Source organism: Schistocerca gregaria, chromosome 2 (genome assembly GCF_023897955.1).
Source record: "Schistocerca gregaria isolate iqSchGreg1 chromosome 2, iqSchGreg1.2, whole genome shotgun sequence".
Taxonomy (NCBI): domain Eukaryota; kingdom Metazoa; phylum Arthropoda; class Insecta; order Orthoptera; family Acrididae; genus Schistocerca; species Schistocerca gregaria.
This window is the reverse complement of record NC_064921.1, coordinates 689,864,858-689,888,080: the sequence shown is the minus strand read 5'-3', so window position 1 is coordinate 689,888,080 and position 23,223 is coordinate 689,864,858. Positions and strand designations below refer to the sequence as shown.

The window sequence follows — 23,223 nt, the reverse complement described above, 5'->3', positions numbered from 1 at the left end:
GCTATAATTGTGTGAACCTTACTGTTGTGGCTATCGTGACTCAAAATTCTTACAGTTTCTTTACTTTTATTTTATTTTTCTTATCTGACTTGACTTCTGAAGTCAGTTTCCCTTGGATCTTAGTAAGTAGCCTATCTTCAAGTGACATGAAAGAGAAATTAATATCCTTGAGTCTCTCCAATGAATTGCCACACATATGACTTCACATTATAGATATGGAATCCTCTCACATGACAGACAGTAAAATCTGTTTAGTATTGATAACTTACCTGCAACAAAAAGAACTTTTTTTATATTTTTTGTATTGACCACTTTGATTTCTGTGTTGTTCACAGGAACCACAAGGTTCAAGGAAAATAAATGGTGCCAATCAAAGTTTTAATCACACTTTCAATACATTCATTAAACTCAAAAGGAGTATGCCGTAACAGTACTACATGGTCCAGTCACATTAACATGATCACTGTAGATGTTCAACATCAATAACCACTCACAGCTAGCAGGTCACAGGCGCAGAGTACAGTGTGATCATTGTCATAATGCAGAGACGGAGCAATTTATTTGATGCCCAGAAGGGCATGGACATTGGCTTTCAAGCAAAGGGTGGAAGCATTTCCAAAATGGCTAAGCTTTTAAACTGTTTGCACACTGCCACAGTTAAGGTATACTGTGCATGGCAAAATAGTGCTGATCAAACCTGGCCCTGAGGCAACAGTGGTGCACCATGAGCCTTAGATGACAGGAATGAGCAACAGCTGTGGAGACAAGCACAGGTGAATAGACTGTTGAGCAACTGACTACCCAGGTGAACCAAGGGGCTAACATCAGTCTCTGTTTAATGACCATTCAGTGAATGCTGCTGTGTTTGGGCCCCCATATCAGGCTCCTGTTTCGTGCACCCGTGCTAAATGCTGTTCATTGGCAATGAAGGCTGGAATTTGCACATCAGTACCACAACTGGATGTTCACTGAGTATGTAAACCCAATCAGAATTTTTGTGGTACCACCTCAATCAGGCTATTCTCACCATGGATCCTCAACTGAGAAACACAGTGCAGCTAGTGATTGCACTGATATCTGGACGGCTCCATAACGCTGTTGGTACCTTCAAGAAACTCGTTGACTCTCTTCCTGCACATCCATGCTTCAAAAGGTGGTTGTTCATGCTTTTGACAGGTGATCAAATTAATGTAACTGGACTGTTACCATAATGGAAAACATAACATTTGTAGTAGGAAATTAAATTCTGTTAGCGTATGGAGTATGTATGCAGATGTGAATGTAGATGTGAAGGTGTACTGCATATGTAATAGCTGCTTATGGGTGTGCTAGTGTAAATTCAAAGACATAGTTGATGTACAGTATAACTATACACAATCTTGATGTACCAATCTATGCACAACTTTTATGTTCAAATCAATAAGTCAGAGAGAAGACTGTCATTGATGTAAACAAAGACATACTATTCTGGATATTGTCAACATGAACAAAGAATGAACTCTATCTGCTCTTGCAAATTAATGGGGGAATAGTTGTGGTCACGTAGGGTTAATAACTGGTACATGGAAGAGAATCCTGTTACATAGTTACCTGGCAAGGTTGACGCGCGCCTTCTGCCCCCCAGACAGTGAGGTTCCACGCTCGCCCACAACAGTGAGGTCCCCCTGGGGCAGCAGGTCCAGGTCTCTCTGCAGTGCACACACCCGGATGACCTCTCGGTACCGCGACCGGTCGAAGGGCAGTCCAAACAGGATATTCTGGCGAACCGTGGCTGCGAACACCCAAGGATCCTGACATGCATATGACAGCTTGCCATATGCCTTGCATTTGCCCTCACTCACCATGAGCTCGCCCAGTATAGCTTGCAGCAGAGAGCTCTGGAACAATAAGATGAAAACCTAACTAATACTTAATTATAATAAATGTAATTTATTAACAAATAAAAAGAACAACAAAAAGTTTCCATCTTCATGAATACAGAGTGGCAAGTCATTAACAGAATAGAATAGAATAGAATGAAATAGAAACTTTATTATCACATAACATGTCATATACAGTCAGATGATTGGGACATACGTGACTCATCAGTTTAAAGCTAGTTTCTAATTGTAAGTATACAGAATAATTACAGGTATTTTGTAATTTTAGTACCACAAAATTATTTAAAATAATCATGTTGAAAATAAAGTAAAATTAAGAATAAGTATTTACTTAAAGTACTTTTTAACTTGACAGAATAAAATGTAACATCAGGCGCAGCTATTTGTGACAATTTTTCTACACTGTAATAATATTTAATTTGCTAGGTATTATTTTAAATGTTATCCAAATTCTTCTGGATTTTAAATTTTTCACAGAATTTATTTTCCAGCCTCATACCAAAACAGCAAGGTGTCTTCCCCAGCAGTTTTAGTCTATGAGCTGGTAATTTATACTGATATTTGTTTCTTATTTCATAATCATGATTAAACAGGTTATCCTCAAAAGTTGTGGATTTTTGTTTAGAAAACTTGATTGTCTCATAGATGTAAGAGGCCAGGAACAGTCAAAACATCAAGGGCCTCGAACAGAGGTCTTCACGATTGTCTTTTTTTTTCTGCACCTGCCAAGGCTCTAATGATTTTTTTCTGTAGCCTAAAGACTCTCTGTAAGTTTGTTTTCTTTGATCCCCAAAAAATTATACCATATCTAATCACAGTTACAAAATATGCATGATATGCAACTGTTTTGACTGGTGTTTCTATTACACTGCTTTAACATTCAGTGAAAGTGTTAGACTATTTGGATGGTGACACATGGCATCCACATGGTCTGCCCATGATGAATTATCGTTCAGAATCACACCTATAAATTTGGTACAGTTTGTGGTGGCAAGCTGTTTGTCCTCATATGGTATTTCTAATATATCCTGTACAGCTTGTTTTGTCGTAAAGTGAATGATTTGTGTCTTTGTTAGATTTAATTTGAGACCATCATTTCTCACCCAGGCCTCAATTTCAGCCAGAGACTGCTGAAGATGACTAATTAAATTTTCACTTTTCTTGCAACAGACTGTTGCTGTAGAGTCATCCAAATAAAGGATAGCATCTGAATTTATGTTAGTCGGGAGGTCATTTATATAATACAAGAACAATATTGACCCAAGGATAGATCCTTGGGGCACACCTTGTTCAGTCTTTTTCCAACTTTAGAAGAATCTGTTACCAGTTTTTTGTATTACTATTCTTTGTTTCCTGTTTAATAGGTAAAATGATATCCATCTCAGCAAACTTTCACAATAACCATATACTTGTAGCTTGAAATGTAGTAGTTTGTAATCTACTGTGTCAAATGCTTTATTTAGGTCACAAAAGATGCCTGATACATTCATATTTTTATCTAGACTACAACTAATTTTTGTAATAAGTTAATTAATGGCTTGCACAGTGCAATGTCCTCTTTGGAAACCATTCTGATTGTTCTGGGTAATATTATGCATATTATTGTAGTTAACTATCTGGTTACATGTAGCTCTTTCAAATATTTTGGAAAATATTGATAACAATGGGATTGGTCAACAATTACTCACTTCATCATGTCTGCCTTTTTTGTAAATGGGTCGTATTTCAGCATACTTCAGTCTATCAGGAAAACATCCTTCCTCGAAAGATTGATTCATTATAAGGGACAGCGGATGTGCAGTACTATGGGTGACTGCCTTTATTATTTTTGTAGGAATTTCATCCCAGCCTACATAATTTAAATTCTTCAAGGACCTTATGATATCAGCTACTTCAGAATAGGAGATATAGGTGAATTTAAATTTAGTGGGGTTACATAAACTGGAAACAGGGTACACATTTGGTGGTGAAAGTTCATCAGTTTTACATGGATTTATGAAGTGGCTGTTAAACTCTTCACATTTTGTGCAGGGTTCCAAACAGGCTCATCTTCAACCACCGGTTCAAGTATCCGTTGTCTGCCTTTTTGATACCTATTTCATTCTTTACAATGGTCCATATTTCTTTAGACTTATTTTGATTACTTGAAATGTAATTATTATTCACCAATTTTTGGCTTGTCTGACAACTTTATCAAAGATTTTCTTATATTGTCTTACATAATTTAAGAATTCTGGGTCTTGATTGACTAAAACCTCCATATTAAATTCTCTTTTCCTCATGCTTGAAATCTCAATGCCCCTTGTTATCCACGAACCCTTCTTAGGTGTGTCAATTTTTATAGTTACAAAACGAAAGCATTCTTTGAACACCATCAAAAAGGCCTCCAGAAAGTTATTGAAATTTTCATTTACTGAGAATTTAGCAGTAAATAGCCATGAGATGAGGCTGATTTTTATTGATGAGCGTTTCTACATTTCCTTGCATAAAATTACTGATTTTCTTATTTGTGCACTTTGGGCTAACACAAGGTAATGGCACTAATACAGCACTGTGATCTGGGATCCCTAAGCTTACTATGAATTTTTCTGTTACTCTGTAGTTTAAGCTACTAGCAATGTTATCTACGCAGGATACCGAAAAAGCCGTTGCCCTTGTCATTTCTAGAAAATTTAGAATAAAACCATGTATGGACATCAGCTCCTTCATCTTAAAGGCAAATTTGTCTTTTTTTCTCACATATACATTAAAATCAGCACAAACAACAATTTTTTAAGATAACTTTTCAGTTTGGAGTTGGTGGAGTAAATTTTCAAGTTTGACCAGAAAACTGCAGGGTATTGAGTAAGCAGGGGTAGGATATATGCTGAATATCAGCATTTTATAGTCCTTTAAGATCTATGCAGCAACTCTCAAATGTGTGTTCTCCATTTAAATAATTGAAATTTTGCTTAATTTGGTATTTTACTGTTGAATGAACCAGAATACATGAACCACAATACTCTTTGTCTCTACAGAAGCTAGCTGCTACTTCATTTTGTTCTCTCTAGACCAGATTTCTTGTTAAACCTCTAATATTCAAATGCATAATATAATTTTTATTCGCTATTCTAGATGTGATGTCATCAAAATCATCTACTCTAAATTGGCCAGACAACTTTTTGTGGATTACTTATCTGAATGTTTCTTTCCTCCCAGTTTCTACTAAATAATCATTAAGATGGTATTATGGTGAAGTTTCTCTCTCATTATGAGTAGCTCCTATTGATTCTTCTGTTGTTATTTCTTCTGTTGATGTTGTTGGTTCTTCTGTTGTTGCTTCTTCCCTTGTTGCTTGTTCATTTGATGATGGTAGTCCTGATTCTAGCAATGCTGATGCTGCCACCAGTTGTGATAGTGGCTCTGTTGTTGTCTCTGATGATCGTGGTTCTGCTCTTGATTGAGATGATGTTGCTGCATCTGTAGTTCCTGCGACATCTGGTGAGGATTGTCTTGCTTCAGTCAGCCCTGGTTTTTCTGCCACTGGTGAGGGCTGTGCTGTATCAGCTGATGATGGTGGTTTTGTAAAACAATAAGGGACCCAAGACTGGACCCAGTGGGACACCATTCTTGATACCTCCTCAGTTTGAGGAATCTGCTGATTTTTGCAGACTGTCTGTACTGTTAATTACAACCTTCTGATTCTTCCAGTCAAATATGAATTAAACCACTTATGCAGTGTCCCACTCACACCTCAATACTTAAGCTTATCTGGAAGAATACTTCTCTTCTAGCAGTAATCTGCCACACATCTCTGGAAGAAGCAACCATTCCATAGGATTGGAAGATGCATCGGTCATTTCTGTATGCGAGATATGACACGCTGCCATCCTCAAGTTTAATATTCCATATATGACTGTGATTTTAACAACAATAACAGTAAAACAAATTTTTTTTATAATATTATTATTATTATATATTTATAGATTGTTATTGGTAGAACAATTCCATATTTAAAGTCGCAAACAAACAACTGTCCTTTTGTTCAACTGATATTAATTTATTTCCCCCCAATAAAGCAGAGTAAAGGGGTCAGTAACATTATTTGCAAATTATCTATGTGTATCAATGCAGTACACCTTGTACAGTAATGGTAGTAAATTTTATAATATAGGAACAGATCAACAAATGGACACTGCAGAAGTAGCCGCATTTTTTGCTTGGGTGATATAATAACGCATTTAACACGTTAATATGGTGGATTATGATGGTTACTTTTAAAATTAGCTTGTAGTTACCTCATGATAACAGATAATAAAAGTGGTACTTATCAGCATGCATTAAAATTATTGTTTCATAATCTGGAGACACTTTTTAACTTCAAACACTGAAAGTTTAGGATAAAGATGATGCAAAGTTGGTGAGATGTAAATTTGTTTATGGTTATATGTAAACAAAAAACACCAGCTGAAAAAATACAATTTGCTATAGTCAGATGACTATCTTGAATGGAGATTAGAGGACATGCAAGACAGCTACATTGTGTGGGCTGAATGCAAATCAGGCAGCATGTAATGCTCAGCTATTGCAGTAAGTTGGAAAAAAATGTTGTTGTTGTTGTTGTTGTGGTCTTCAGTCCAGAGACTGGTTTGATGCAGCTCTCGATGCTACTCTATCCTGTGCAAGCTTCTTCATCTCCCAATACCTACTGCAACCTACATCTCTCTGAATCTGTTTAGTGTATTCATCTCTTGGTCTCCCTCTACGATTTTTACCCTCCACACTGCCCTACAGTACTAAATTGGTGATCCCTTGATGCCTCAGAATATGCCCTACCAACCGATCCCTTCTTCTAGTCAAGGTGTGCCTCAAATTTCTCTTCCCTTCAATTCTGTTCAATATCTCCTCATTAGTTATGTGATCTACCCATATAATCTTCAGCATTCTTATGTAGCACCACATTTCGAAAGCTTCTATTCTCTTCTTGTCCAAACTATTTATCATCCACATTTCACTTCCATACATGGCTACAATCCATACTAATTCTTTCAGAAACGACTTCCTTACACTTAAATCTATACTCGATGTTGACAAATTTCTCTTGTACAGAAATGCTTTCCTTGCCATTGCCAGTCTATATTTTATATCCTCTCTACTTTACTATCATCAGTTATTTTGATCCCCAAATAGCAAAACTCATTTACTACTTTAAGCCTTTCATCTCCTTATCTAATTCCCACAGCATCACCCGATTTAATTTGGCTGCATTCCATTATCCTCGTTTTGCTTCTGTTGATGTTCCTCTTATGTTCTCCTTTCAAGACACTGTCCATTCCATTCAGCTGCTCTTCCAGGTCCTTTACTGTCTCTGGTAGAATTACAATGTCATTAGTGAACCTCAATGTTTTTATTTCTTCTCCATGGATTTTAATTCCTATTCCATATCTTTCTTTTGTTTCCTTTACTGCTTGCTCAATATACAGATTGAATAACATTGGGGATAGGCTACAACCCTGTCCCACTCCCTTCCTAACCAGAATTTGAAAGAGAGTATTCCAGTCAACATTGTCAAAAGCTTTCTCTAAGTATATGAATGCTAGAAACATAGGTTTGCCTTTCCTTAATCTATTTTCTAAGATAAGTCATAGGGTCAGTATTGCCTCACAAGTTCCAACATTTCTACAGAATCCAAACTGATCTTCACTGAGGTCGGCTTCTACCAGTTTTTCATTTGTATGTAAAGAATTCGAGTTAGTATTTTGCAGCTGTGGCTTATTAAACTGATTGTTCGGTAATTTTCACATCTGTCAACACCTGCTTTCTTTGGGATTGGAATTATTATATTCTTCTTGAAGTCTGACGGTATTTCACCTGTCTCATACATCTTGCTCACTAGATGGTAGAGTTTTGTTAGGTCTGGCTCTCCCAAGGCTGTCATTACCTCTAATGGGATTTGGAGTAGGTATTAAAATTCAAGGAGGAGAAATAAAAACTTTGGGGTTCGCCGATGACATTGTAATTCTGTCAGAGACGGCAAAGGACTTGGAAAAGCAGTTGAATGGAATAGACAGTGTCTTGAAAGGAGGATATAAGATGAACATCAACAAAAGCAAAACGAGGAAAATGGAATTTAGTGAAATTAAGTCGGGTGATGCTGAGTAAATTAGATTAGGAAATGAGACACTTAAAGTAGTAAAGCAGTTTTGCTATTTGGGGAGAGAAATAACTGATGATGGTCGAAGTAGAGAGGATATAAAATGTAGACTGGCAATGGCAAGGAAAGCGTTTCTGTACAAGAGAAGTTTGTTAACATCGAGTATAGATTTAAGTGTCAGGAAGTCGTTTCTGAAATTATTTGTATGGAGTGTAGCTATGTATGGAAGTGAAACATGGACGATAAGTAGTTTGGACAAGAAGAGAATAGAAGCTATCGAAATGTGGTGCTACAGAAGAATGCTGAAGATTAGGTGGGTAGATCACATAACTGATGAGGAGGTATTGAATAGGATTGGGGAGAAGAGAAGTTTGTGGCACAACTTGACTAGAAGAAGGGATCGGTTGGTAGGACATGTTCTGAGGCATCAAGGGATCACAAATTTAGCATTGGAGGGCAGCGTGGAGGGTATAAATCGTAGAGGTAGACCAAGAGATGAATACACTAAGCAGATTCGGAAGGATGTAGGTTGCAGTAGGTACTGGGGGATGAAGAAGCTTGCACAGGATAGAGTAGCATGGAAAGCTGCATCAAACCAGTCTCAGGACTGAAGACTACAAGAACAATAACATCTTAGTTTGGTGCCATTTGTATGCAACTAAATGCCTCATTTTAACACAACACTGAGACTGGCTGGAGAGCGGGAGGGCGCATCGGGAAAAAAGCATAAATGGGCTAGTTCCACCGTCTTGCGTTTAGAAATTTTTTATATTTATTTGATAGATTCAGTCTGGCTGCTACATTTTAATACTTCGCTATGATTGGCCGGAGAGGAAAGGAGAAATGGGGGCGTAGTTCGTCACTGATAAGGATGATATCAGTGATAATAATTATATCACTGATAAGAAAGATGACATCGAAGATAATGAGGATCCGGCTTGTGATGTTACAGAAAGGTCAGTGACCTGGGTCACGTGGCGTTCCAAATGCAAGAAACTTGCTGAAACATACATAGCAACGGAATGCTTGGAAGTGGGATCGTTCTGAAGAGACCCTGTTGAGTAAGGGTAGAAAACTGTATTTGAGAAAAACTTCGGAATGATTCTACAGATTCCATTGTATAGCTTGCATAGGAGTCATTAGTGTCATATAGAAAGTTCTGCAACTGAGTGACCTACGAATTGAAGCCACTACTGTTTGTACAAATGATGGCTTGTTGAGTTTGCCTGGAGATAAACGTGTATAATAACGTTACTCGGAACCGTTCTTAACTCTTCTCCATCTTCATATTCTTCTTTCATATGTTAACACCCTTTCTTCGCTCATTGTAGATCTGAAACTTGCTCTTCGAGTCGGACGCTCTTCTTACTATCGCAACGTCACCTTAGACTAAGGGGAGCAGTGTCGTCTGCATCATCTGTCTAAAAAAATTGTAAATTCAGTATTCCCATGTTTTAACTGCGTATGCGCTTGTTTGTGAAGTCTTGGTGGGGAACCAGTCCGACAGCCGCGTTAATGTTTTCGAGTAAAATCTAAAATCCGCAGTACGAGTGGCCGATTTATAATCTGTGGAATGCATCAGTCGTTACTTCTCACAAAATGGAAAGCGATATATTTGCTTCAAAGATGGGTCGACTGTAATCTTTCTTAAGTCACATCCGTTATGTGTTTACTACTGCCATTTTTGTCAGAAGTCAGCCGCCCAACGACATTCTATGACTGAAAAAGAAATAGCTCTGTTGTACACTAATGGAGGAGCTAATATAATGGCATAGGTACACTCTGATAAGGAGTTAAGGAAAAGACAAGAAATGTTAACCAAGGTCGACAAACGGCGACTTGAACCTTGCTACCTTGTTATCATGAACTGTTAGCTACTTACATGATAACAAATGTGACACAGAATGCACTTTGTTATCTGGAATACCTACTCAGTCTGTACGAGAAACTTATTAAATGATAAAATACTTGGAGCAGTTTGATAACGTTCACATCGCACCACAAATCAGTGGTGCGGTAAGGCTATACAGACATAATCAAATATAAAAGATATACCCATCAGTTGTATCAAAGTTCGCTCAGGAGTGGGGAACTATAAATTCTCAGCAAGGATGTGTTGTACCTCCGTAAAAAATAAACATGATTGTCTATTGAAGTAAACATACACTGAAGATGCTGGAAAGTATTTCACCATGAACACTTTGACCGATCGCTCTATGGTTGTTACTGGGTGTCCATCCTTGTCTCTGATGGTCTGCAGGATGGTTCAAATGGCTCTAAGCACTATGGGACATAACATCTGAGATCATCAGCCCCCTAGACTTAGAACTACTTAAACCTAACTAACCTAAGGACATTACACACATTCATGCCCGAGGCAGGATTCGAACCTGCGACCGTAGCAGTCACGTGGTTCCGGACTGAACCGCTGAACCGCTCGGCCACAGTGGCCAGCGGTCTGCAGGACTTCGGCCGTTCACTTACGTAATAAAATGAAACACCTAGAACTATCGTTTTGATATTTTATTATATTACAATCAGTTTGAGTGACTCAATACCCCAGCTTCCAATCTTAACCGACGCTGAGGGGGGGGGGGGGGGGGGGGGGGGCACTCCAATCGGATACACTGAAAGGGATGTTATGTTTGTAACCATCAATTACCAACTGAGTCAGTTGACAGTTGATGATAGCAGATACAACATCGTTTTTACAACATTCTGCAGAAGCCAGCTCCTAGATGTAGACCATTGATGGGATTGTGTATATGATTGGTGTTCACCCCCTCAGCGTCAGTTAAGACCTGAAGATGTCGTTTCGAATAATCGATACTAGTTGAAATATAATAAAATAACATCAAAACGACAGTTATAGATGTTTCATTTTAGTAAGTGAGAGATGATGACGTGAAAGACGTGGCATGAGGGATAGGCACAGGTCCCTCGAAAAGGACGACAACATGAGAAGATCGTAAGATTGTTCGACTGGCTCTGGCGAATAGACGGATGACAATAGCCAACACCCAACCAGAGGTTAAAGACAGAAGAGCTTATGCAAAGACATATACCTTGATTCGAGCCTCAAACCAGCAATCTTCATAAACTCGCACAATGCGTTTCAGGTATGGCAAGCTTCCATGACACAATGAGCGGTTTCGTTCCTGTCGGGGTCACACCTCATATTGATGTTATGAACATCGCTTCGGAACAGAATGAAAGCTTAGTCATTTAATACCCATTACATGATGAATATCTCCACAGAGTTTGATAAACATCGAATTGTATTATGATAAATTTTATTTTAAAATTGAAGAAATGTGTGCTTATTTAAAGAAGCGAAATACCGCACATTAAATATTTATCGCTCGACATCATTACCTATCACAGCTATTACGTAATACTCACTGAATTATATGTTGAAATGTCTTTATCGTTAAGAAAGGTAATAAAACAGTACTGTAACATACACTGACGTGACAAGTCATGGGATATCACTTAATGTCATGTCAGACATCGTTTTGCTCGGCGTAGCATAGACTCAACAAGTCGTTGGAAGCCCCCTGCATCAATATTGAGCCGTGCTGTGTCTATAGCCGTCCATAACTGCGACAGTGTTGCTGGCGCAAGAGTTAGTCACAAACTGATCTCGCGATTATGTCCCATAAATCTTTGATGGGACTCATCTCGGCCGATCTGGGTGGACAAATCATTCGCTCGAATTGTCCAGAATGTTCGTCAAACCAATCTCGAACAATTGTGGCCTGGTGTCCTTGAGCATTGTCATGTATAAAAATTCCATCGTTGCTTTGGAACATGAACTCCATGAGTGGCTCCAAAAGGCCTCCAAGTAGCAGAACATAACCATTTCCAGTAGACGATCGGTTCAGTTGGACCAGAGGACCAAACCTATTCCATATAAACACAGTCCATACCATTGTGGAGCCACCATCAGCTTGCACAGCCTTGTTGACAACTTGGGTCCATGGCTTTGTGGGGTTTTCACCACACTCGAACCCTACATCAGCTCTTACCGACCGAAATCGGAACTCATATGACCAGGCCACAGTTTTCCTGTCGTCTGGGGCCCAGTCGATATGGTCGCGAGCCCAGGAGAAGCGCTGATGGTGACGTCGTGCTGTTACCAAAGGCACTCGCGTCTGTCGTCTGCTGCCACAACCTATTAACGACCAATTTCGCCGCACTGTCCAAATGGACACATTCCTCGTGCGTCCCACATTGATTTCTGGGTATATTTCACGCAATGTTACTTGTCTGTTAGCAATGGCAGCTCTAGGCAACCGCTGCTGCCTTCATTTTATAAGGCCGTTGGCCATTGTGTTGTCCGTGGTGAGAGGTAATGTCTGAAAGCTGGTATTCTCGGCGCACTCTTGACACCCTGGATCTCGAAATATTGAATTCCCTAATGATTTTCTAAATGTCTAGCCCCAACTACCAATCCGCGTTCAAAGTCCTTTAACTCCCGTCGTGCGGCCGTGATTAGCCTACGTCAGAAACCTTGTCACATGAATCACCTGAGTACAAGACTGCTCCGCCAATGCAATGTCCTTTATACCTTACGTGCGCAACATTACCGCTATGAGTATGTGTACGTATTGCTGTCCCTTCTGATCCCATGTGTGTGTGTGTGTGTGTGTGTGTGTGTGTGCGTGTGCGTGTGCGTGTGTGTGTGTGTGTGTGTGTGTCTTAAGAAGTTTGTATTAAAGTGCTGTACGTAAAATAATTAACACTGGACATTACTAATTATCAGAGCTCTTAAATAATATTCACTGAATGATATTTTAATTGTCCCCACCGTAAGAAAGATTATAAAATAGTACTGCAATATATAAATAATGAAAACCACTATCACGTCTCGCTTCAGGGCTACGTTAAAAGTAAAACCAACACTTTTTTCAGCTTCTCGAAGTTTAATTTCTGGTAACTGTTTAAAATACGACGACGACCAAAAAATAAATTCCAAAAATAATCTGTATTTTTAATTTCGTAAGGCACCCAGGAAAAATTTTCATACTCGCCTTGCAAATCTGTAATGGATGCTAGGTAAAGACATCAGCGGAATATCATATGCTGTACAAACAGGTAGCTAAATTTTAAGACACTCATAGATGTAGAAACGAAAGCTGAAAATCTGCTGATGGTAGAGCAACAATATACAGGGTGTCACAAAAAGGTACGGCCAAACTTTCAGGAAACATTCCTCACACACAAGTAAAGAAAAGATGTTATGTGGACATGCGTCCGGAAACACTTAATTTCCATGTTAGAGCTCATTTTAGTTTCGTCAGTATGTACTGTACTTCCTCGATTCACCGCCAGTTGGCCCAATTGAAGGAAGGTTATGTTGACTTCGGTACTTGTGTTGACAAGCGACTCATTGCTCTACAGTACTAGCATTAAGCAAATCAGTACGTAGCATCAACAGGTTAGTGTTCATCACGAACGTGGTTTTGCAGTCAGTGCAATGTTTACAAATGCGGAGTTGGCAGATGCCCATTTGATGTATGGATTAGCACGAGGCAATAGCCGTGGCGCGGTACGTTTGTATCGAGACAGATTTCCAGAACGAAGGTGTCCCGACAGGAAGACGTTCGAAGCAATTGATCGGCGTCTTAGGGAGCACGGAACATTCCAGCCTATGACTCGCGACTGGGGAAGACCTAGAACGACGAGGACACCTACAATGGACGAAGCAATTCTTCGTGCAGTTGACGATAACCCTAATGTCAGCGTCAGAGAAGTTGCTGCTTTATAAGGTAACGTTGGCCACGTCACTGTATGGAGAGTGCTACGGGAGAACCAGTTGTTTCTATACCATGTACAGCGTGTGCAGGCACTATCAGCAGCTGATTGGCCTCCACGGGTACACTTCTGCGAATGGTTCATCCAGCAATGTGTCAATCCTCATTTCAGTGCAAATTTTCTCTTTATGGATGAGGCTTCCATTCCAACGTGATCAAATTGTAAGTTTTCACAATCAACATGTGTGGGCTGACGAGAATCTGCACGCAATTGTGCAATCACGTCATCAACACAGATTTTCTGTGAACGTTTGGGCAGGCATTGTTGGTGATGTCTTGATTGGGCCCGATGTTCTTCCACCTACGCTCAGTGGAACACGTTGTCATGATTTCATACGGGATACTCTACCTGTGCTGCTAGGACATGTGCCTTTACAAGTACGACACAACGTGTGGCTCATGTACGATGGAGCTCCAGCACATTTCAGTCGAAGTGTTCGTACGCTTCTCAACAACAGATTCGGTGACCGATGGATTGGTACCAATTCCATGGCCTCCGCGCTCTCCTGACCTGAACCTTCTTGACTTCCATTTATGGGAGCATTTGAAAGCTCTTGTCTACGCAACCCCGGTACCAAATGTGGAGACTCTTAGTGCTCTTATTGTGGACGGATGTGATACAATACGCCATTCTCCAGGGCTGCATCAGCGCATCAGGGATTCCATCCGACGGAGGGTGGATGCATGTATCCTCGCTAACGGAGGACATTTTGAACATTTCCTGTAACAAAGTGTTTGAAGTCACGCTGGTACGTTCTGTTGCTGTGTGTTTCTATTTCATGATTAATGTGATTTGAAGAGAAGTAATAAAATGAGCTCTAACATGGAAAGTAAGCGTTTTCGGACACATGTCCACATAGCATATTTTCTTTCTTTGTGTGCGAGGAATGTTTCCTGAAAGATTGGCCGTACCTTTTTGTAACACCCTGTAGAGCTGTACCATCCGTTCAAAACGTTCCGAGACTGATTTTATTTCTGGCGTATTGAGTACAACGTACGGAATTTTCATAAAGCCATGGGAAACTGTCAGAAAAGCCCTTCGTTGGGATGTTGTTCAATTCGCGTGTCGCATTGGGTTGAATGTCGGTTACTCGTCAGCGCAGAAATACAGTGGCAGCTTGAACTTCGACCAGTCAGTTGTGAGAAGGTAGTCGTGGGCGTGCGGTCGCAGTGTATCAATGCTGATGTGTCACAAATCGAAATGGAGCAACATCCCTAGATCAAGTGTTAAAGACATTTTCCAGAATGTTTTGAACAGAAGGTGTGCAAAGCTGGTCTCGCACACCTTGACTCCCGAACCAAAACGACACACGGATGCCTGCCGCAGCTTGACTGAATTGCTAAACGCCGACAGGTCTTTTCTGGATGACAGGTGACAAGTCGTATTTTCAATGCGAATCTACCAGGAAACGACAAAGTGCAGAAACTAACACGAAGGGTAAAAGTTTTGATGACGTAACCGACATTCTACCCAATGCGACACGTGAACTGAATAATATCCCAAAGAAGGACTTTTCTGACAGTTTCGCATGACTTCATGAAACTTGTGTACGTTGTACTCAACTGGGGTGGACTATATAGAACGCCTGAAGCATAAAAACAGCCTAACTCAACGTTTCTCAGTTTTTGAGGCGTACCATCTCGAAACTTTTAGGATTGATGATTGACTGAAGAATGTTCAGGAAAGTGGTCGAAAGGTGATTACTAACGTTCTCCGAAAGAAAACACGAAAACTAAAATTATCTAGTCAGACGAAAACTGGAGTACGAAGTTCCATTTAAGTATATTTGCTGGTCAGACCAGCTGATGTCAGAAATAACGATGGGGACAAGCCGCGGACAGAAGATGCGGCCACCCACAGCGCAAGGAGGAACTTCCGTGGAGCGGGATGATTCCCTTTGCAGTACTGTACTGTGCCTCTCGATTATTAAAACAAAGATAAGTTTGCAATAGAACGTTTTTGAATTGGAGTAAAAAGTATAAAATAATTTCTCCTAGATCAATACAGATCCCTAACCCTAAACAGATAGTCTGGAGAATTTGGAATAGCGAATTTTTAATAGCTATGAAAATGCTTATAAGATTTAGAACAAAGGACTTTGGACGCATGCAACAGATAGTTGTTAGCAGGTGAAGTATTAATGCATCAAATACGTATTGCAAGCGCCTCGCGTTTCTCGTTATAAATCTTAAAACTTTTCATAAGTATTAAACATTCATAATCACAAATTTTCGGAACTATCTGTATGGAGTTAGGAATCTGTATGGTGCTAGGGGAAATTATTTTATACTTTTCAGTCCGATTTAAAAAGTGGAATATTAAAAATTTCTTTCTATTTAAATAATTATTTTCTGCCTTTAGTCTTGTATGAAATTTCTCAATGGATTTAAACATTTTGATGAGATTGTAAGATATGTTAAATTTTAGGTTTCAATGTATAATTACTTGATCATATCTGTAATAGGATAGTTTTATACCTACCTCGAATAATTACTTGATCATACCTGTAATAGAATAGTATTATACCTACCTACTGATAATACTATTTTCATCTGTTTAATTGTTACTTTCCTTAAAAATAAAACAAAGAAGCAAGGAAAATTAATTTTAGATAATTTTTATAAGATTTTTATTTCAATACTACCTTCATACTTTCAACTTTGCCCATGTACATATATGTCACATATACAGCACAGATCTCCTTCTCCTCCTCTTCCCCCTCCTCCTCCCTCTCTCTGTCCATCCCCGCCACCTTCTCTGTCCACTCATCGCCTCTGTCTTCGTACGTCACCTCCTCCCCTCTCTCTACCTATCTCCTCCTCACTTCTCTGTTCATCTCTTCCTAGCCCCTCTCTCTGACCCTGTCCTGCAGCCTTTCACTGTCCATTTTCTTCTCCCCTCCTGTCTCTATGAATTTCCTTCTCTCTCCCCCTGCCTGTCTAATGAATCCTCACTCCTCTCTGCCCCTCTGTCTGTCCATCTCCTGCTCCTCCCCTTGCCTCGGTACATCTCATCCTGCCCCTCTCACCATCCATCTGCCCCTCGCCTGTCTCTCTGCTCAGCCATACCTGTCCACAAGTATACCCTCTGAAGTACATTCTGATACTATCCGCACAACACACTGGTTGTGCAGGGCAGCCTAGATGTCATGTTTACCAAACTATTTCATCTCCAACATCACCCTTAAATAACAGACCGATAGGAAAACGAGTTAATATTGCAGCGTCATCCAATTCTGAACTTCGTTTAAAATTTCAACTTTCTGACTCGTCGAGAAGTTTAAGAGTATTTTCAAAATTTGTACTGAAGAGTCAGATAAGAAGGCAACGAAGGAAAAACGTGGTAAGATAACTCCATACATTGGGTGTAAATGACATGAAGAGGATGGCACAGCAGAGGAAGTCATGGCGGCCAGCAAGAAACCAGTGAGAAGACTAACGACGCCAAAAGAAAGAAAGGCACCGTACCTTGCCGGCGCCGACGGGTCCCGCGACGCCCACCAACTGCCCGCGACGCACGCGCAGGTCCACGGCGTCCAGCGTGTTGTCACTGAGACTCTCCACCCACTTGGCCGTCACCCCCTCCATCTCGACCGCCAACTCCTCAACCTTCTCCTCTTTGCCGTGCTTGTCGTCCAGTCCGCTCAACAACATGCGGGATTTTGTTTCGTCAGTGATCTCGTCATTCCCCAGGAATTTCTGTGTGAGAAGCACATAATTATAAGGTACACTGGTTAGTACTTAAAATGTCATCAAGTGAAAAATTAACCTCCGCTTTTGAAGCAATCAACAAAAAAAATTTACCAGTTAAAAAACAATATAATGTACTACGTTTCTGGAAGATAATTCACACCTAAAACCAAATACAACTTCATAATTTCTGTAACAGCCTCAGTTTTCATGTAATAATGATTTTAGGATTTTGTAAATGGCTCACGGAAGCCTACATGTCTACACGCTAGCGCAGCAGTGCCTCCAAATGCAAACAGCGAAGAAATCTTTCAGTACAAAAATGAATCCAAGAAATGAGTAACATAATAGTAAAGGAAAGGAAAGAAACATAACAAAAAGTCTTTCGTTCCAGATTTTCAGCAACACATTGCGTCAGCAACGTCGCTTCGTAAGGACCAAAAGTTGTTGGACAACATCGTGGTACTCCATGTGTCTTGATAAAGCTTTTCCATTCAATAATTGTCCTGGTGAAACCGTTCTCCATGCTAGGACGAACAACGCCGAAATTATCGGGCAAGAAGTGAAATGGTACGTCCCATGAGATGGCACTATCTCAGTAACTCATACACAATATCGCGATAATTGTCTACCGTACGCTCTCCAAAAAACGTTCTTGCAGATAACTGTGGAAGATAGCAATTCCGTTCTGTCATCAACACTCACTCAGTAAACCAAAGAAACGTTCATTACACATTTATTCCCTAATTTTCGGCCCATTACACCTTTATTTTTGATTCACTGATCATTGGAAACATATCTACCAAACAAATGATCCACGTGAAGGTTTGTCCTTGGCTTTCACAACGTTTTCGATGAAACAGCAATGTGCAGTGAGGGTAGATAACACATTTTCGGGGCCAACAATGGGGGCGGGCCATTGCTTCCCATGATAGGGGTTTTTCTGTGTCAGCTCTTGGACTCGCTTATGAGTCAGCAATGTTCTGTGTACCAGAGCCATATGGTGATAAGATTGAAATTACTTTGAGATATGCTCATATACATCATTTGCATTTCTCATAGCAGATAAGTATGAGTAGCAGTTTAAAGATCTTATGTTTATCCGTTAGATCAACTGCACGAGCAATCGGAACAGGAGGAAATTTGTTCCCATCGTGGAGAGGAGAGATATTGCATTCGGATTAAGCATACACCTACATTAGATCCGTAATGCTGCCGACCATCAGACGGCACCGTAAGGGAAACAAACGCCGCGGCTACAATGTAAATGCCTACAGTAGAAACTGAAGACCAATCCGACTAAAACCGATGACTCCCAGTTACGGACGGACGAGTTAACGGATCAAACGTGTTTGTCTTCTGTCCGATACCGTTGGCCCGATGACACACAATGACAGCGAAAACTGATTATAGCACACACATGGTTACTCATTAAAAGTTCTTTATTGATAATTTCAATGTTACTGTGAAAGTCTTATTAAAGAAAATGAAGTGTGTTCACTTGCCGTATTGTAGAAAGTTATTCTTCTTGAGTGATGCATACTCAAAAGTTAGACTGAGCAATGGAAAAGATTCGAAAACATATTTTTTCCCGACAAGTGACGTATCATTTGCAGTTCATCCCCCTCCCCTCCCCCTCGTACCTCCCACAAGAAAGAGTTGACTTCCGTTGACCTTTTACAAGACCGCTAAAATTAAATCTAAATTTAGTAATCGTGGAGCATGTCGGTGTTTCTTTTAAAATAAGTACTACATACGCTTTCCTCTGTAACAGAAATAAAATTTCTAAATCCTATTTCAGTCCTAAAACTTAAAAACCTCAACAATTCTTTTCCATGTAAGATAATGACTCGGATCTTTAAAGAATCTTAGTGAAGAAATATATTGTTGTTTTGTATAAAAGGTGAATCACAAGTAATAAACTGACATTGTGAAAGTGTACGATAGCAGCAGCAAAAACATTCCAATAAGCATGGGCCTGATACCGAGCGGTTTGAGAGATAGTTGCGAATGTGTAGATATGGATTGCTATTGACACAAGTATGAAGTATTTTCTTTGTTAGTACGAATATTTTTGAAATGTTAACTTTTCGATGAAGTCTAGATCTAATTGGGCTCTAATTTCACTGTACATTGTGCAACGTTGGTGAATGTCGTGCGTGCGTGACGGGACACAGGCGCATTTCTTTGGTGATATGTCATCTAACGCACCAATATGGTGCGAGAGGGCCATTACAAAGTTGGTACCTTGGTGTCCGACACCTGACTTCAATCTTTTGGATTTTTCTCTGCGAGGTCATCTCTTAATTGTGCAGCACTCCCGCTGATACTTCTGCAGAACTGGAGCAGCAGATTGTATAGCGGTGTCAAAATTTACAAGATGGCCTAGGTGTATTATGAATTCACTGAAGAAACGAGGGCAATGTTGCTTCCAAATGTGTGGACGACACATAGAACGGAGCGGTCGCGCGGTTCCAGACTATAGCGCCTCGAACCGCACGGCCACTCCGGCCGGCCAGAAAAGTCACCTCGCGAGTTTAAGGTTAAAATAAGCAATTGTCTCGCATGAACATGAGTCACTAGAAAGGAAAAGAATTTTAGCGCGCAGACTTCTCGCTGTATTTCAAGGTCTACAATGCATTAATTCATTGGATAACAATGAGTGCAACTGACCCTTAACATAGACAAATGTAATGCATTGCGAATACATAGAAATAAGGATCATTTATTGTATGATTATATGATAGCGGATCAAACACTGGTAGCAGTTACTTCTGTAAAATATCTGGGAGTATGCGTTAGGAACGATTTGAAGTGGAATGATCATATAAAATTAATTGTTGGTAAGGCGGGTGCCAGGTTGAGATCCATTGGAAGAGTCCTTAGAAAATGTAGTCCATCAAAAAAGGAGGTGGCTTACAAAACACTCGTTCGACTTATACTTGAGTATTGCTCATCAGTGTGGGATCCGTACCCGGAAAGAAGAGTGGCGCGTTTCGTCACAGTGTTGTTTGGAAAGTGTGATAGCGTTACGGAGATGTTTAGCAAACTCAAGTGGCAGACTCTGCAAGAGAGGCGCTCTGTATCGCAGTGTAACTTGCTGTCCAGGTTTCGAGAGGGTGCGTTTCTGGACGAGGTATCGAATATATTACTTCCCCCTACTTATACGTCCCGAGGAGCACACGAATGTAAAATTAGAGAGATTCGAGCGCGCACGAAGACTTTCCGGCAGTCGTTCTTCCCGCGAACCATACGCGATTCAAACAGGAAAGGGAGATAATGGCAGTGGCACGTAAAGTACCCTCCACCACACACCGTTGGGTGGCTTGCGGAGTATAAATGTAGATGTAGATGTAGACCAGCTCTGCCCCAGTCAGGCAATCAGAGGCCAAGCTGCGACAGGTGTCAGCGCACAGCCGAGGTGAGGAAACGAATGTACATGGACGCCGCAGAGGATGACGTCACTAGCAATCTCCAGGGCAGCGTCCGCCAGCCAGTCAAAACAAACAAGTGGCCTGCCGACAAAAAGAGGTAGTCACGCATTTGTTGGTTTTACGCACGTTTCGGCGATAAAGCACGCAGTTGCATGGCACCTTGTGAAAAGCTGAGCGGGAAGAATGATCCAATGATCCGCAATAGGTGCACCGGTACATTACTACAACATGTGAGCCAATCAAGTTGTACACCGTCCCCGAGCTAGGGCGGTAGACTCTACGTTCTGGATCATATTTGCAACATTTATTTTCTTGTTGATATGGGGTCTGAAGTGACTGGCAGCCACATGAGCTACTACCTCCGGAAGGAAGTAATTCCGCCCTCCCATTTCGTGCTGTGAACGATTCAAATATTGCGGTATGCGGAACCCTATCTTTAACTTTGGACCTGAGTTTAGGACACATGTTGTCATATCAGTTTTTCATTGCTGACGTCAGGGAACCCACACTGGAAGCTGACTTTCTATGACATTATCATCTCTCCCCAGATCTGGCACTTGGAACTCTTCTTTATCACAGCAGAAGACATTCTGTAACTGGGATCATTGGTGCCCCACTGCCATCCACGCTCCCACATTCCACGAACTCTGGCTCACAAACTCTTCTTCCTGCCGACACACATAAAACGGATCGATAAATACTTTGCGACCGTCTGGCATCGGCGTTGAACTAGCAACGATTCACTCAGCACTTCCTCGACATCAAACAAGAAACAATTCACCTATGCAAAGAGAACCACTATGTACATGATAAAATTCGCGCTTCTGTAGAGGAGCTCGTGGCTGCACATACATACTTGGAGTAGCTCACCAGAGAACGACCTTATCATTCTGATGTTATCACACTGAACGAGTCAAGCATTGGGTAGCTGGCAACAGACACAGACTACGGAGTACTCTGCATATCTACACCAGCACTGACACAGGTCAGTGCAGTGTGTCCTTCTTCCGGTTTCTGTACACCTACTGTGTGTGTGAGCCCTCAGCCCCAATAGATTCGTGCGTGGTGTTCAGACAAAGTGCTATCTGTAACGAAACTGTTCCTAAAATCAGCCCCATGTGAGGCCCTCCACTCTGACATAAGGCATGTATACTAGCCCCAGATAAGCTTTGCGTGACCAAGTTAGCTGTAGAAGAGTTACTACAAGCTGATATCATCAGACAGCCTTTGAGTGTCGCTCATTCATCTGGTACCTAAGAAGATGGCACATAGAGACTTCATGGCAACTAACGGGCTCTCAACATCCGCACCATCCTGGACAGTTATCCAGCTCTGATTATTCAGGACTTTACTCATCGTTTAGCCGGTGTCTCTGTGTTCAGTGTGTTGGACTGCAAAACGGCTCATTTGCAGGTTCCCATGAACGAAGAGGACGTATCAAAGATGGCTATTATCAATCCTTTTGGACTTTATGAAGTCCTTCACATGCAAAACGGACGCAGAAATGCAGTACAGACTCGGAAAAGATTCATAGACAATGTTCTTTTCCAGTGTTCCTTTCGCTAAACCTACTTAGATAATATTTCACTCTTCTCTGTTCTTAAATCGAACATGGTGAGCATCTCAGATTGGTTTTCAAAGCCTTAAATAAACTTGGTGTCATGGTCAATAGTGATAAATGTCAGCTATGACAGTCAGTAGTTACCTTCCTTGGTCATTCAGTTAGAATCGAAGCATACAGCCTACAATACAGTGAACTGAGGTCGTTAGTCAAATGTCACAGCCTGTAACTTTCAAGATTATGCTGATTCCTTGGAATGGTAAATTTTTATCGCAAACATTTATCTCATGCAGCTGCCATCCACGTGCCACAGACAAATGTGTAAGAAGGCAAACAAACAACTGACAAAACAGACATTCAATGGAAACCGCAGATTCAGTAGATATTTCAGCAAATTAAATACTGCCTTTCTCAGGATAAGACATTGGCACACCCTCTACCACTTTAAACCTGTACATTACCTCAGACGCAAGTGATTCCATCGTTCCAGCAGTTCTCCAACAGTCGGTAGCAGGAACACAGCAACCACTACACTCCTTTTCCCAATTCCTTGCCTGTTCTACCTCCACTGCGTACCCTACCATTGCCCGACCGCCTATGGAACGTCCCTTTTCCAGTCGTCCCAGGAGAACGAGACCATTTGGGATTCGTGCCAAGCATTTGCTAGAGTCCCTAGGTGTCTAGCGTGTGGCACCCCAACTCCGGGGTT

At 40.8% G+C, this 23,223-nt stretch overlaps 1 protein-coding gene across 5 annotated transcripts in view; it reads right to left on the bottom strand.

The window, feature by feature from the left end:
• The window catches only part of LOC126334772 (ATP-binding cassette sub-family C member 4-like), a 548,862-nt gene that overhangs the window by 377,591 nt on the left and 148,048 nt on the right, over positions 1-23,223 (bottom strand). For 3 of the 5 annotated variants that reach the window (XM_049997358.1, XM_049997355.1, XM_049997357.1), the window contains 2 exons: positions 17,298-17,528; positions 1,591-1,877 (listed from right to left, as the gene is read on the bottom strand). The exons of the other annotated variants lie outside the window; for them this stretch is intronic. In XM_049997358.1, the coding sequence (XP_049853315.1) occupies positions 1,591-1,877; positions 17,298-17,528 (518 nt within the window). The remainder of the gene's footprint in view (positions 1-1,590; positions 1,878-17,297; positions 17,529-23,223) is intronic. 5 annotated transcript variants of the gene reach the window in all.